The 15,584-nt window shown below is 35.3% G+C and overlaps 1 protein-coding gene across 1 annotated transcript; it reads left to right on the top strand.

Annotated features, from left to right (window-relative positions):
• Positions 1-10,233: 10,233 nt before the first annotated feature.
• On the top strand, positions 10,234-15,440 carry LOC120623751. The gene is made up of 7 exons (XM_039889958.1): positions 10,234-10,489; positions 10,986-11,182; positions 11,678-11,826; positions 12,244-12,389; positions 12,889-13,142; positions 14,251-14,403; positions 15,040-15,440. Exons 1-7 carry the CDS (start codon positions 10,306-10,308, stop codon positions 15,289-15,291), a joined length of 1,335 nt encoding a protein of 444 aa, XP_039745892.1. The 5' UTR covers positions 10,234-10,305; the 3' UTR covers positions 15,292-15,440.
• Positions 15,441-15,584: the final 144 nt, after the last annotated feature.

Genomic DNA, 15,584 nt, shown 5'->3' on the forward strand with positions numbered 1-15,584 from the left:
CATTAAGGTACGAAACGTCATTTTATAAATCATTCTTAAAAATAAATTGACACGATAACTTATTCGTAATAATATTATATAATGAGTACGTTAGTAATACTTTCCTATTAGATATACCTAATAGTCTGTGTATATAATTACAGCTATCGGAGGCCTTCATCGTATTAAAAGATTAATGAGGTATCTTATAATATGTTAGAGTGTTAGTAACTTCTCGACCAAATTCTAACTTTGTGAACTTTATATTAACAAAATATCACTAGATTTTAGGCAGTCAAGCACTGATTTAAACGGATATTGTTAGGTAGGTACCTACTTATTAAAATTGATTTAATACTTTGATAGGGCTTAAACATCACACGTTGTTTATATCTACGTATTCGAAAACTTCGAGCTTCATTAGTATCCCACTTAGGTATAATTATTTTGCTAAAATAAAATGAATATAAAAATTATTATTACAAGAGACTATTAGGAACCTTGAATTTTTTTCGCATCAAGGTTTACTATAAAATGAGCATTTAGGAAAAATTTACATAAATAGGTTAGGTTAGGCCCGAGATAAAACTTGTAATGGAAACCGACTATGAAAATGTCCGAATAGTTTGAATACCAAACTATGACCGGCCTCATACGCGAGGTACTTTTTTTACCTTCAGGCGTCAAATGCGGGTAGTATTCTCGTTAGTCAGAATATTGTTTTACCTAAGACATTAATTACTTTCATTCTAACTTGCTTTAATAACTTAAATGAGACTATAACAAAAATAAAATTTGAAAGTCATAAGAATAGCATTCCATTAGTAAAATGTTTTACCCATACGTATTGAGACGTTATTACCCCTAGAATGGCCTGACAAAAAACACTAGACAAGTTGATTGTCTGCCATTGAAGCCTCGAGGAGTCCTACTATCTGATTTTAATACAAACACGTCCTAAATAAATTTAGTTTGAGGATTTGTACAGTCTTTGATGTAACTAAGGTGTTCGTTGCATCGCTTTACATCATTGCGCAGGTCGTTAAAAAGTTAAATTGTGTATTTTAGTTTTGATACTTATTTATAAATTCATTACAATGAAATACTTCTTATTAATACGGACGTAGGTACAATGAGGAAGACTGAATAGAATTTCGGGACCAGTGGAATGCTAACAACATTGGTTATTTTTTTTTACTGTTGAATTTATTTGCTCATGCTATAATAAATGTTCAAAGAGATTAACTGAAAAGATATTATCTTACCTTATTGAACATTGCAATGTGCTATTATATATTAGAACAAGTGTTATTTTTTTATAATCTTCATTGAATTCTATGACGTCACGCATAAAAATACATTTTTCCCAGGCATTTCTTCAGATTCAGTTATCCGCAAAGTGACGCTCATGTCGACAGATACTTAAATATTTTTTACGCTGAATACCAACTTTGCAACTCATATACTTTGCGACACTTATACTAAATATAATGCATTTATTTTTAAACTACATATTCTGGCGTCTACTGATCAAAGCCCACGATGCAAAATTATCAATTTATTTATTGGTCCTCGTTGTACTTACCTACACCAATATTCGAATACTTTGGGATAGTTATACTTTATTGCATTTACTATTAAACATTTTCTGTCATCTAGTGTATTTTTCGATCAAAGACCACCATAACAAATGGTTATTTGTACTCGTCGTAGGTACTCCACGTAGGTATTACACTTACCTCCTAATATATTCGTAAGTCTTACGCCGTAGAACTGCATAAAATTTGCCTTAATTTTTTTATAATAAAACTGTGCATAAACATGACCCCGAATCACAAGTAGATTAATGGCAGGCAAATTAATGCGATTCAATTAGATGCAAAAAAAATGGATTTAGGTAGATAGTAGTTATTTTGTGACAAGTTTTGTTATTAGTCGAATAGGTACCTTAAAAAGTGTGATTACATAGAGGTTTAAAACCTTTTAGTTTATTCTCAGTAGTGGTGTGTTAATAATAAATAATAATTATTATTGTTATACCTATTTAATTTATTTTAGTGTATTGTTATTTTTGTTAATCTTGTTAAAAACGTATTTATTAAAATGTGAATACAATGTTTGGTATTAATTAACAAGTTAATACTACTATGTCTCTATGTGAAAAAACATATTTTGTTGTTTTAAGGACAGCAATATTGTTGTAGACATTCATTTATTAATTAATTTGGGCATCTCCCGATGTTGTAGAGGCCGCTTCGCCCACGCCTTGCCGGTCGGATCGGATCCACTTAGTCCGATCCGGATCGGACTAGGCCAGACTTAACCTACAGACCTGTACCTAGGTACCTATACACATTTTTTAAATTAAAATGGGCCTACCTGAGCATTGTTAAACAACAATAAAATATAGAGTCAAATGGGTAGGTACCTACTTATCGACTAAACGTGATTTTTTAATAAATTATTTAAACAATTTACTGATTTACCTATTAGGTACAATAGGTACAAATTAAGTCTAGATATGTACAACATTCATCCTAAAATAAATTCATTCAATATTCCATAACCATCTATCACACTAGGTAATTATACTAAGATCTATTATAAAATATTGTGTCGTTTATTAAAAATTGTAATTTTAATACCTACTGTTTTGAGAGCACTCCTTCCTGTGTAACATATTACTTCTTATTTTTGCACACAATAAAGTCACTATTTTAAATAAAGTTATTTGATGAAGTACACTGCGAGTAATAAATGAATTATGATCAAAATATGACTTTAATTTTTTTATTTTAATTAATTTTAATTAAAAATCATCTTCATCATTACCAACTCACTGCGGGGCACAGGTCTCCCCTCAGAATTAGAAGGGTATGTAATTTACGGTAGATAATTTACGACGCTGCTCAATTGCGGATTGGTAGAGATCACACGCCTTTGAGAAGTGTATGGAGAACTCTCAGGAATGCATTCCTCAAGATGTTATCCTTAACCGCAAAAGTGATAATAAACTTAATTAAAAAGGCACTTATCTCCATAAATGAAGAGGTGCGGATTGGGGATCGAATGCTGTCCTCCCGAAAGGGAAGCCGAAGCCCCAACCACTAGGCTGTCCACACCCTATTAATAGTTCATGGACAGGAAACCAATTTATCCACTGACAAAGGATAAAATTACGTCGCCCCCTGCCTGCAAAGCAGGAGTTTACCACCGTTTACCATTTCACATGGCCATTATACATCCCCATCTAGGGCTTGGGAGAGTAGAAGCGGGGATAAACCTCAGATTATCTACTCGGAAAGAGGATAAAACAGTACGAAGATATAATCATTTTGTCCTTTCTGCGTAGAGAAATTGTCTCCAGCGCATGCTAGTCGGCAGGCCTTTTATTTCATTGGAGAAACGAATTGTAGGGTTTTTAACAATTATATTATTACTTGCTTATAGTACATATATGCATTATTTTAGCGATGTGGAAGGTTTTCGCCTTAGCTTGTCAATCTACCGACAAAGACGTGCCGCTAAGCGAATTAGCATTCCAAACAGTGCTAAGTAGAAACAGAACAGGTTAGCCCGCTACCTTCTAAACTACATAAAACTCACCACCAGGTGAGATTGCAGTCGAGGGCTAACTTGTACAAGAAAAATATAAACATATGGCTAACAGTAGCTTAACTGCTCTCCAAGTCAAGTCGAAATCAACTTCGTTACTCCGCACTAATACTGCAATCTAGAATAGGGCCGACCTGAGAATTTAACTCTTCCTGGCTTATGGTAGACGTAAGTCTTAGTGAATAAATAAATATACTACGACAATACACACATCGCCACCTAGCCCCAAAGTAAGCGCAGCTTGTGTTATGGGTACTAAGATAGCTGATGAATATTTTTTTATGAATAAAATACACATAAATGCTTATTAAATACGGATTAACACCCAGACACTGAAAAACATTTATGTTCATCAAACATTTTCCAGTTGAGGAATTCGAACCCACGACCTTGGACTCAGAATGCAGGGTCGCTGCCCACTGCGCCACTCGGCCGTCGTAGTAATGACACTTAGAAACCGATAAGGAGCAGTTATGGGTTTAATATTACTGCTTTATCTTAAACCTAACTGATTAGCCCGCAGCCATCTTACACTGCACCATCACTTTCAACAACGTGAGATCTAGTGCTAACTTAAAAATAAAAAAAGTAAAATTATAAAAAAATTATACTCTTTTTTTTCATCTGCTTTAAAAGATCAGATTAAAAGTATTGAAAGAAAAACTTTTTGAAAGGTAACTGCAGAGTTTTTGTCGGTTGCCCATATACTCTTAGATCTCGTCACAACAAATAGGCAAACTTGAGTTATTAAAATGAAGCCCATAGGAAAAGCCTACTTCAAATAAACAATACTTTTATTTATTTCTAGCGAAATAATTAATTTATGAAAACAACTCGACATTCTGAATAATGAAGCCAATATGTAATTTGATGACATCGAGTTCAATTCAAGCTTTCATTACTGATTTTATTTTCTTTAAGAGGAGCATCTCTTTGTGATGGCTTGCCTCATGTTCTTGACATATTATAGGCTTTGTGTTTGCTGTGCGAACGCTCGTCTATTCCCTATAAAATGTATGCGATATATTTTTACGCTGAAGTTGAAATCTGTATTAATTTATTGTGAACTAGCTTTTAACCGCGGATTTACTAGCGTGATAATTTTCGAAATAAAAAAATTGGTTGCCTGTAAAGTCGGTATACGGGCGAAAGTTTTACGTGACAACGACTTTGAGTGGTAAAATAATTTTAATGTGAATATTCATTCGTATAGTAGGAAGAAGGATGAAATAATAGTAACAATTTAAAACATTTATTTATACAAAGAATTATATTTAAAACATTAATTTATACAAAGAATCTCGCACTGAATTTCATATTAACAAAATTTTATTTTTACCTTTACATACACATACATAATGTATTGCAAGTTATTGTATGTATATTTATATACATACAATAACTTGCAATACATTTGCGTACAATGAAACAGCGTTTACTACAAAGGGACGCGTGCCTTTCACTTTTTATGTCTGTCTCTCTCGCTCTTAGGCGGGCGCGTGCCTCTCACTCGCTCTCATTGAAAGCGCATAACGTGAGCGGAGCGTAACGCAGTTTCTTGAAGTGTCACCCGGCAAACCAATTTATAAGACGTTGTCACGTCAAAACTTTGCCGGCAGGAATAAGACCTACCATAACAGGCCCCCTATAACCTTTGGAAGCGACTTCACTTTCGGGGTGCCGAGTTCGAATCCCAATCTCTGACATTTCTAAGTTATGTGCCTTGTAAGAAATTAAAATATCAGTTGCTTCAACGGTGAAGGAAAAAATCGTTTGGAAAACTGTATGTCTGAGAGTTATCCATAATATCTTCAAAGGAGTGTGAAGTCCACCCATCCGCACTGTGCCAGCGTGGTGCACGACGCCCTAAACCCTTCTTATTGCGGGAGGAGGAGACCCATGCCCTGTAGAGGGCCGATAATGGGTTGATATGATAATGCATTCGCAGCAATGAGACTTGAGGACAAGGATAGGTCGTAAAAGCGTAGCAACGCGAGGTATAATTGCTTTTATGCCAAAGTATTTTAGTGATCATAAAAAAAATTGCATTCGGCGCGGTCTTATAACCTAATAATGATCGTGGTAGCCTGGGATTTTCAGTTTATGTTATTATTATATAATTCGATTTGGGGGGAATCAGTAAATGTTAAATATAACCTGGTGCCTACGTTAATTTAATCAACTGAAATAACTTTATTAGTCCCAATCACGATTCTAATTACATAATAAATAACTAATTAATTAGGGTCGTGATTAAGGCGTGTACACTTGATTCAGAAACTGAACAATGCGTGGAAGTAAATAAGTGCGTTATTTTCGAGATAAGACCTGATAAAAGTATTTAAAAATAGATATATATTATCAGCTATGAAACACTAATAAATCAATGAACCAAGCACTCCAGAACTTACGTAGTTTAAAGAAGGTATTCGCGTAGCATATGGGTATCATGAAACTATACAAAATACAAGGATTGAAGTCTAGATAAATGGTATAATAAATATTAATCGGACTCATAAACCTTCAGTAACCAAAATTACAAATGCCCAGATTTTATCATTACACTTTAACACCTCACTACAGCGTTTAGGCCGTGATCCATTACGTTGTCTAAGTGCGGATTGTGAACTTCACACGCCTCCGAGAACGATAGTGAGAACTCTCAGGCATGCATCAAACTTTAAAGCAAGTGAAATTCAATTAACTAAAATGCACATTATCAAAATTAAGCTTAATAAGCAATGAATAATTAATAAATTAATAATTAATGAATAATTGTTAAGTGAGTTACATAATCTCCTGACAACATCTCCTGATGATGCTCCGGTTTCGGAGCGAAACGTGCGTAGAGGGTATATTGCCGAAGATCTGTTTGGTGTGGGGTATAAGGATTGAAGAAATTATAAATTACACCACACAGATTCTACTGCTTTTCGCGGAGTATAGCAAATTAAGCTTAATTTTGATAATATATCATGGATTTCCGCAAAGTAACGCCTGCTTCTATCCAATATATAAAATGCACATAACTTAGATACGTTATAGGTGCGCGCCGATGTTCAAAACCCCCAAAAGTTTCTCTTGAGCCATCAATTTCGAATATTAAAAATAATTGACTACTTGCACAAAAACAGAGCAATAGCCATAATGATAAAAACGACTCACAGTAGATTTAAGATGGATGGATGTTGTTAGGAATTTGCCGCCAGCGACGAACGCGTTTGTCTAGTTATTTAAAAATCAGGATAAAAATCTACAGAATGCAAGCTATTAATTATTATTTATAGCTACGTATAGATAATTTGATAGCTAGCTAGCTCTAGCTTTAAGAGATGCCAGAGGAAAACGGTAAAATATGACAATCAAAATAAATCTATATTAACTTTAAGTAAAATAAAGAAATTTATAGACGTGTACTTATAGACACAATAATGACGAAGGTAAAAAGCAATTAATTATTCAGTTTGCCTTTATACAAGTTTTTGTTTGCACGTAATCTCGGTATTACCCTTAAAGGCATTGGTATTTATAAAGAACCCGCCGGTTCTCATAAATGTGTTCTAACCATTGCAGTTAGATTCAAGTAAGTAACCATCTGCCTGGTTAATGTATTAGTTGAACAAACTATGATAATTGATGCCCTAAGCAATTTTATCCACTAGAAAACTAGCATCGGACTTTAACTTTCGTTAATCTATCAACTTTCTTACAACGAGGTTTATCTATGTATGAAAGACGACAGAAATACCTGGATTTGGATTACTACGGATTTGGCATTACAATAAAAACCAAATTATAATTATTTTTATTTATTATGCCTGTAAATTTTTTTGGTGCTGTTTGTTGTGTCACCCCCGAAACTTCAAGCCTGAAGCAATTGCTAAATTTGCTTAAATGGACTAATCTGGAACTTTTGACGGCCTACTGGCGCCTTTGCTTTTGGCGGTCTACTGAATCCAAGGCCGAGGGTTCCATGGCCACAACTGGAAAATGTGTCTTGGTGTTTATCTCTGTATATTATAAGTAACTATGTATATTATGTAACAAAAATATTCATCGGTCATCTACCATAAGTCAATCTAGCCATAAAACTAGCTACCCTTACTTTGGGGTTAGGTGGCGATGTGTGTATAATTTGCGTAGTATATTGAAAAAATAATAACTTGGTAAGTAAGTACTACCGTGTAAGTAGTACTAATTACAGTATGTACCGGACGGTAGGGCCGGACCAAGTATTTCTCTTGGTTATAGCTTTAAAATAATTATTATTCCAGAAGTTAGGAAAATACTACTACCCTCACGATAATAATCTGATTGCCTCTAGCTCACCAATCCGCATTGCAGCAGCGTGAAGTGCCTAAGCCCCTCTTCCTCCCCTATCCCTCTCTTCTATGAGAGATGAGGCCTATGAAAGGCTGAGAACGATGATGATGATGACAATAATCTAGCACATTGTTACTGTCAGTGGAGGCAGTCATGATTATACAACATATGCCATGAAGCGTAGCAACCACAGTAAAGTAATTTACTCGGAGTATTACGAATGGATGGCGCTAGTTTTTTCCATAGCGAACGCGGGAGTCTACTTTCCAGAACGCCGTATCTTTATAAAAATATTTATGCCGGTAAGAATAATGCGCTTCGAAATACCCTTGTTTAGCTAATGGGGCTCGACCTCCGCCCTAAAATATTGCTGATACACCGACCCGCGGTTCAAACAATAACCCAGCTAAAAGTTTCTTAGACAGGCCTAAAGTTTCTGACGCGATAAGATGATAAAGCAAAAGTTACGAACCGGCCAAAGTTTATGGTCGTTGTGTCGACAGAATGCTCGCGACAGATTTTGGTTTGTCATTTATCTTTTGAATCTGATCACTTTTATATGCCTACTGCCTCCTCCTATCATCATCATGGTCATCATCAACCTATTACCGGCACATGTCTCCTCTCGGTCTAAACCCATCTCATTTGGTTTAGACCGTAGTCCACCACGCTGGCCAAGTGCGAAAGCGAAAGACTTCATCCTTTTTTGAGAACTAAATGCAAGACTCTCAGGCATACAGGTTTTCTCACGTGGAACGTTTGCAACGTAGAATTGCAAACACTTCTAATGATTCAGCGTAAAAAATAGTTGTCTTTAATCTATTACAACTCGTAGAACACCTAAATATCTACAAAACAATTGTTATAAATTCAATTTGTACTGACCTAACTGTCACTTGTTAAATTGACGAGAAAACTATTGGAAGAAATATTTGTATCGGAGAATCGTAATTCAGATTTATCTAATTCAACTATATGATACCCACGGTAGACAGTGGTCGAGTCAACTATATATGTTACTGTTCTTTTTGAATAGAAAATAGAAGTTTTGATTAAGGTGTACGCTAAGCCTAAGCGATTCTTTTAATGAAAGATTAATGCTTTTTATCAAACGATAACAAACAAATTAGGAATATCCAATTGCTATTGTGACAAAATGTCGCAAGGCATGTAATGGGGGCGTGGACACAAAATTATTATCAAAATTAATCTATCCAGCCATGCGTGATTAGCGAATAGTTGATAATTAATCCAAAGTTAAATAGCATAGTAATAGTATAGTAGGGATTAATAGATACATTTCGTTTTTAATCCAAAACAAATGATTATAGAGATAGGTACATGTTCGTGAGTGCATTTTTGAACATTTTTGGAGCACAGCGTTATATTATTTGTAGCCTATATGAAAAAACAAAAATACTTATATGTTGTTTATATATTATGTATGTAGTATGTTTGAGCATTGTGCAATAAGCACATTTAAAAATTATTGATTTATTTTTAATAAGTATGTATTAAAAAAATTTTTTGGTAAATTAAGTAGGTAAACTAATTTATAACTTTACTCCAATCACATTTCGAAAACTAAGACAACAACATTATTATTAGAAATTGTATTGTAAATATCGTGAAAATATCCTATAAGTACCGAATTTTCAGATATCTACCGAAAACTGAGCCGAGATCAATTTTTTTATTAAGTCCCGAAATATAGTAAAGCGTTAATTGATAGACATGAAAAGGTAACAGACGACTAAGACTGAGCCAAATCTGGTAAAATCTTCAGCCTGTTTTTCTAGACTAAGCCATTTTTGTAAACGTATTCAAGGTGGTAATGTGCAATAGCTACGCTGAAAAATAAGAGAACCGCAAAAACTAAGTTACAAATCACGTTAAAGTACGACCCCTAGGAATCATATAACAGTTTTATGTCCTCCCTCCTAAATCATTTATGCTGCTTAGCAAAGAACATGTTCATAATGTTTTAAAGCACCAAAACATTTTAGCAGGTCTAAATTTCACATTTAAAGTTTCCGTTTTAGTACTCGGATTCTTAACTTTTTTGGTAACTTTTCCTTCGCCTCTAGAACGAAAAGCATATCAATCACACGCACATAACATACAAACATACTTGAGCGTTCCTAATATTAGTAGACATAATTATTATTTTTATATAAAGCAGAGTCTTAATTCGTTATCATAATACTCTATCTAGACAGCGGGTTATTATAATGATATTATCAATATCACATGTAGATGGCAAATTATAATAAACGATAATGATTTTGTATAAATATTAGAAACGTTGTTGCTTTCTTTGTCACTGTTCCCTAAAATCTGGCCATTGGCCATTGTTTAGTTATTAAGGCATAACAGGTGTAGCGCATAATGTTTCGCCTTATAGCATTGACGTTGGTGGTAGCAGTGACCGTCATTGCACTTCCTTCTAGGCTACCCAATCCAACTGATATTGCCTTTACGAGCGATGACCAATTTGAAGATTACCTGGATGCCTGGCTAACTACTGAGCAACTCCAGTGGTTCAATCAATCAACAACCTCTCTGCGAAGCGGTAATTTATTCTCTTTATAAGTTATAATGTATCCTAAATTTATGCTTACGAGAAATTTTGAACATTATTTAAATGTCACTTTAACGGTCTTAAATATTTGCATAATGAAGCTTTTCCAAGGCTTCCTTCAATGGAAATGAAAATGTGGTAGATTGCTTTAGTTTTATTTATTAGGTAGGTGTCTACCTATCTACCTACCTACTACTCGCTGACATTTTTACCGTCTTAATTGGTAACCTTATTTAATCTCCTCCATATGAACGCACCGAATATATATAATACATTTCTGTAATACTATATCTGTTGAATTTTATATTATTTAATATATTTATATACATACATTGGACAAATTAACTCCTTCGCTTAGATAAGTCACAAAAATGTCACCTTTACGATTCGTGAAACGTTTTTCGGTTTCAAATTATTTTTAAGCAAATTATAAACGTAACATAAACGTAACGTGAAATTAATATTATTTTATTGTTTATGAATTCAGGGTGCAGCTTAAGAATAAACGGTGACTTTGGTCAGCCACAGCCCGTTTTCCTTCATAGATCAAGAAGCACCTTTCTCACCCCTAGCAGCAACTCTGGACTAGTTCGGCTCAACGTCGGAGAGGAAATTATCATCTCCTGCACAGGAGCAAACCGACTTATTCGACACCCTAACGTTGTATCCAACGTCCATACTGCTGTAAGGCTTGTCTTAATACCTCTTCCAAAAGTTTAATTTTGTAGGGACGCTTAACTAACAATTAATCGTGAATTATCTCACCTGATATTGAATGTAGAATAAGGTTAAGGAGACACTTTCAACTGAAAGGGTTACTGTGGCAATATATAAACCCCAATAATTTTGTCCAACGATTTTATTATTATGGTGATAAAATTCGATCAAACCAGAGCAAATACAACCAAAAAGCTTCTGGGCACAGCAAAGAGGGGATTTAGAGTGTAATTCCACCTCCCAGAGTTTATGTAGATTGGCGGGCCCAAACGATGATTAGCATAAGTGGTAAAAACCGGAACCTATAGCATAACGTGCTCGTCAGAGATACAGACGTTGAGATAACCAATTTTCTAGCAGGAAGCCTGCAGAAATGCAAAATACCACATTCTATTTAATATAACCCAGGATCGTTCCGTCTGAATGAGGCAGTTTAGTATGGTAACTCCTATTATTTTTTAGACCGCTAGATGTGTTAACAATAACCTTGTGTCAGGCGCTGGATGGTTGAGTGGGAATCAAGCTTTTGGACAGATAACTTGTAGTAGTCACGCTGTGTTTGAGGCGCAGCAAACAAATCAAAGATGCTTTAACAATAACGTCGTTATACGGTATGCAATTTTAATGATATATCTTAGAAGATAAGCTGATCTTGCTTAAACACCGAATATAGGGAATACTTGGTTAAATACCCAGGCTAAGAAGAACAACATTCTTGACCTTGGTATGCTCTATGTATTTTTGCCAAGATCAGAAAAAGAATGTGTTAATTTTTTAAACAAAGCCGCCTCTTTTGCTTTCATCAAGGTACGCATAAAGCGGTAAGAGGAATTTAAAGTCCTAAGAAAATTAAGGTGGTTAGTGCTTTTGTGCATGTATGAAGTGCATACTACTGAAAGCATTGGCTATCTGTTCCCCTTAACCCACAAGTATAGATACTTGTGGCAGTGGTTGGACTAATTTAGGTATCGTTATAATACTACTACGCTTATAATACTCCTTCCTAATTTATTTTAACTACCTTACAGTGTTGGATTTATTGTAAACAACGTCTTCCATGTTCACTATTGGTCCTGCTTCAATCCGACGCGAATGGAAGTTTTATATGTATGGTACAATCAAGACGATACAAATGGAATCTTTCAATCAGGGGTTGACCGCCCTAGCTGGTTAGGTAAGGCAAAATTGCTCATAATTAAATTCTACATAAAATATCGATAGTATACATATTTGGATACAAAATGATCATTTGCTTATCTGAGTTGCCCAGCCTAGTATACCTACTTATTATATAATTTCGATTCCTCGCGACTTATTCTGCGTACTACTTCCGATGAATCTATCTTACAAACTATCTTCCTCTATTCTAAATATCTTAGGTACTTCATTTATTCGGCTACTAAGGATTTAACAATTTTAACTATTATTTGCTTAAAACGCACATAACTTAAAAAGTTAGAGATCCATGCTGCGATTCAAAGCAATTCGGCCACTGTCGAGCTCCTACCCACTGGGCTTATCATCCCACTAATAGGTTTATTAGGCAGGTTTATAGGCAATATTGCTACGTAATAAACACTTGCAAGAAAATCGAATTTCATACGTAATTTGGCAGCTCTATTCATTGCTCCATCAAAGTCAAGGTAAAAACTTTAATTTTCTTTTCTTTTTAGCGGGCCCATTTTTCCCTGGCGTAAATATTAACACCATTTATACGCAAAACAACCAAAGACAAGTCATTGCCAACCTATTAGGTAGCAACATGGTTGATAGATATATTACATCTAACCAGTTCTTGGCACGTGGTCACCTCGCTGCCAAGACAGATTATGTCTTTGCAACTGGTCAACGCTCTACTTTCTATTTCATCAACGCTGCTCCGCAATGGCAACCTTTCAACGCTGGAAATTGGATGAGCTTGGAAGCCGTACGTATACATTTTTACTTTCAAATGAAAAAACTTTGCTTGACGTCTATTACGCTTGATGGAAAGTAATAACGAGGTAGATTTGGACTCGCTTGCCTAGACAATATTATCAATCTTACCGCGAGGTCACTCAAGTTTTGCGTGGCCGGCCAAAAACTCCAAAGAAACGTAAATTACGAAATAACTAGAAAAGGCAGAAATTGTATGGGCCTCCTTGTGATACTGTCAAATTCTGTGTTCCGGTCTGGAGGGTGTGGATGCCCCATGTTTACAGGCTCGTGAGGTTTAACACCTACGCATCAGGTTGATGGACGCAGTTCCTTGCATGCCCTGCGATGTGTTGCTCTGTTTAAAGGTTTCGATAAATTAAAAGAAAATTGCGATAATACGCGCTTATTCTTCATCTTCTACGCCACAGCTCTGGGTTCCCGCGTTACTTACAAGAGCTAGCAAAATAGTGCTTTCTGTTTATCTGCGATCAAGCGTAATCGTAGCCCGATTCAAGAAGCCTGAGCACAGGGAGTACCCAGGGAAATACCGTCGGTACGTCAAAAACAAGCGGGCATAAGCTCCGCAAACTTTTAAGTTCGACATTAACTTTGACGTGAATATTTGGTAGAGCATCAACGTGGCTGCGTTGATATAGTTCACAGCGCCTTGCAAAATGGTGTCCTTAGATAAAGTGACAGTGAGTCACGTATAATTGTTGGCCGGAATAAAGTATTTAAATATGTTGCCTCAGCCCTCATCATATTTACGTTGTTGGTCGCAGTGGTCGTTCCTGGGCTACCCTAACCCTATCTACCTTATGAGTATTGACTTTATTAGCCATGACCAGTATTTTCTTGGCCAACCAATTTACCAAAAAACACCTCCTTGAAGTTTACAAAAAACTGCAACATGCAAATCCATCATTATTTTTTGGGTTTGTGGTAAATGGATGCTGAATGGAGTTCAAATACCTGCAATAAACATTAATTTTCAACAGTCACCATCAAAAATAAAACTCCTTCACATCAAACATCAATTAAAAGTTTGATAAAATATATTCATATCTATTGTTTGTAGTTACAAGTTTTTGTTAAAGTTAATGAATTAATTTTCTCAGAATCTTCGCCGACGTATTGCTGCTGCTAGGTACAACACTGTCATTTACACAGGCACATTTGGTGTCACTCAATTAAGAAACTCAGCTGGAAGATTGGTTGATATTCATTTACATTCTAACAATCGTGTTCCCGTGCCTCAATACTTTTATAAGGTAAGTCCTACGTTTAACGTAACGCTTGATGAATATCAACAAATATGTATCATGAAAAAATACAGTTACAATGTACCAGTAGATGATAAATAATTTCAAAAAATATCAAAACTGTCTCGCATCTTTCTGGCTGTCACGATTGCAATGTATTGCGAATTATCTCCAAGTAGTCCGCGAATAAAGGAACCAATTCAACGTGACCCACAACTTGATCAACATCATCGATCAAAGGCACTATGTGTGTTAAAGTGCCCTAACCAATTCGGTCGTGGTCATATTATCGTTTTTAGTGCCGTTGTTCAAGCCCTGATTGGGGAGAGATAAATTGTTAGATATATATGTATATATCCCACATCCCTCCGGCCGCCTGATCTTCTGATTTTGATTAATAATAAAAGTAATAATAATCATTTATTTGCAAGAAGGTTTGTACAATATCAAGACGTTACTTAACAATCCGGTCAGTTAAGAGGGTATCACATTCTACTAAATTAATATTCTGCAAATTTGATTAGTATTTATAAACAATTCGCGAAGTCAATATTATCAAAAATTTCAAATGTGACTACATAGATTTATCGCTGTACCTACCTATATCATCATATTAGTCATTATCATCTGATAATTATTTTCCAGGTTGTATACGACGCATCTCGCCGCCAAGGTACTGCATATATCAGTATCAATAATCCGTACTACACTCTCGCAGAGGCTCGTCAACTACAATTCTGTACGGACAGATGTCGCAATAACGCAGCATTTAACTGGATAAACTGGCAACCAGACCGCGTGGATATCGGATACAGCTTTTGTTGCACAATACCCGACTTTAGGAGACGAATTGCACATGTTCCTAATTTTAACGTTGCTAACGGACTACTTTCATAAACTAAAAATAGGATTATATATCTTTAAGGCATCGGAACACGCAGTTGGTGTACCGTGCCTAATAATATAAGTAAACTGACAAACCATACTAGATATAATTCTACTTCCTAAGCATAACTAACTAATAAATGAATTTTTGTACAGTTTAACATTGTTATTTCATCGCCTCATTCTTCAAAGACCTCAGTGGTCAATATTAATTAACTGACATCAAGTTAAGAACAGGGTCTGAAGTATCGCCCAATCTCTGCTTAAGACCGAACTTGTAAGCTGGTTCTTAGCTAGATGTCAAT

The sequence above is a fragment of the Pararge aegeria genome, chromosome 5 (assembly GCF_905163445.1).
Source record: "Pararge aegeria chromosome 5, ilParAegt1.1, whole genome shotgun sequence".
In the NCBI taxonomy this organism is placed as follows: Eukaryota; Metazoa; Arthropoda; class Insecta; order Lepidoptera; family Nymphalidae; genus Pararge; species Pararge aegeria.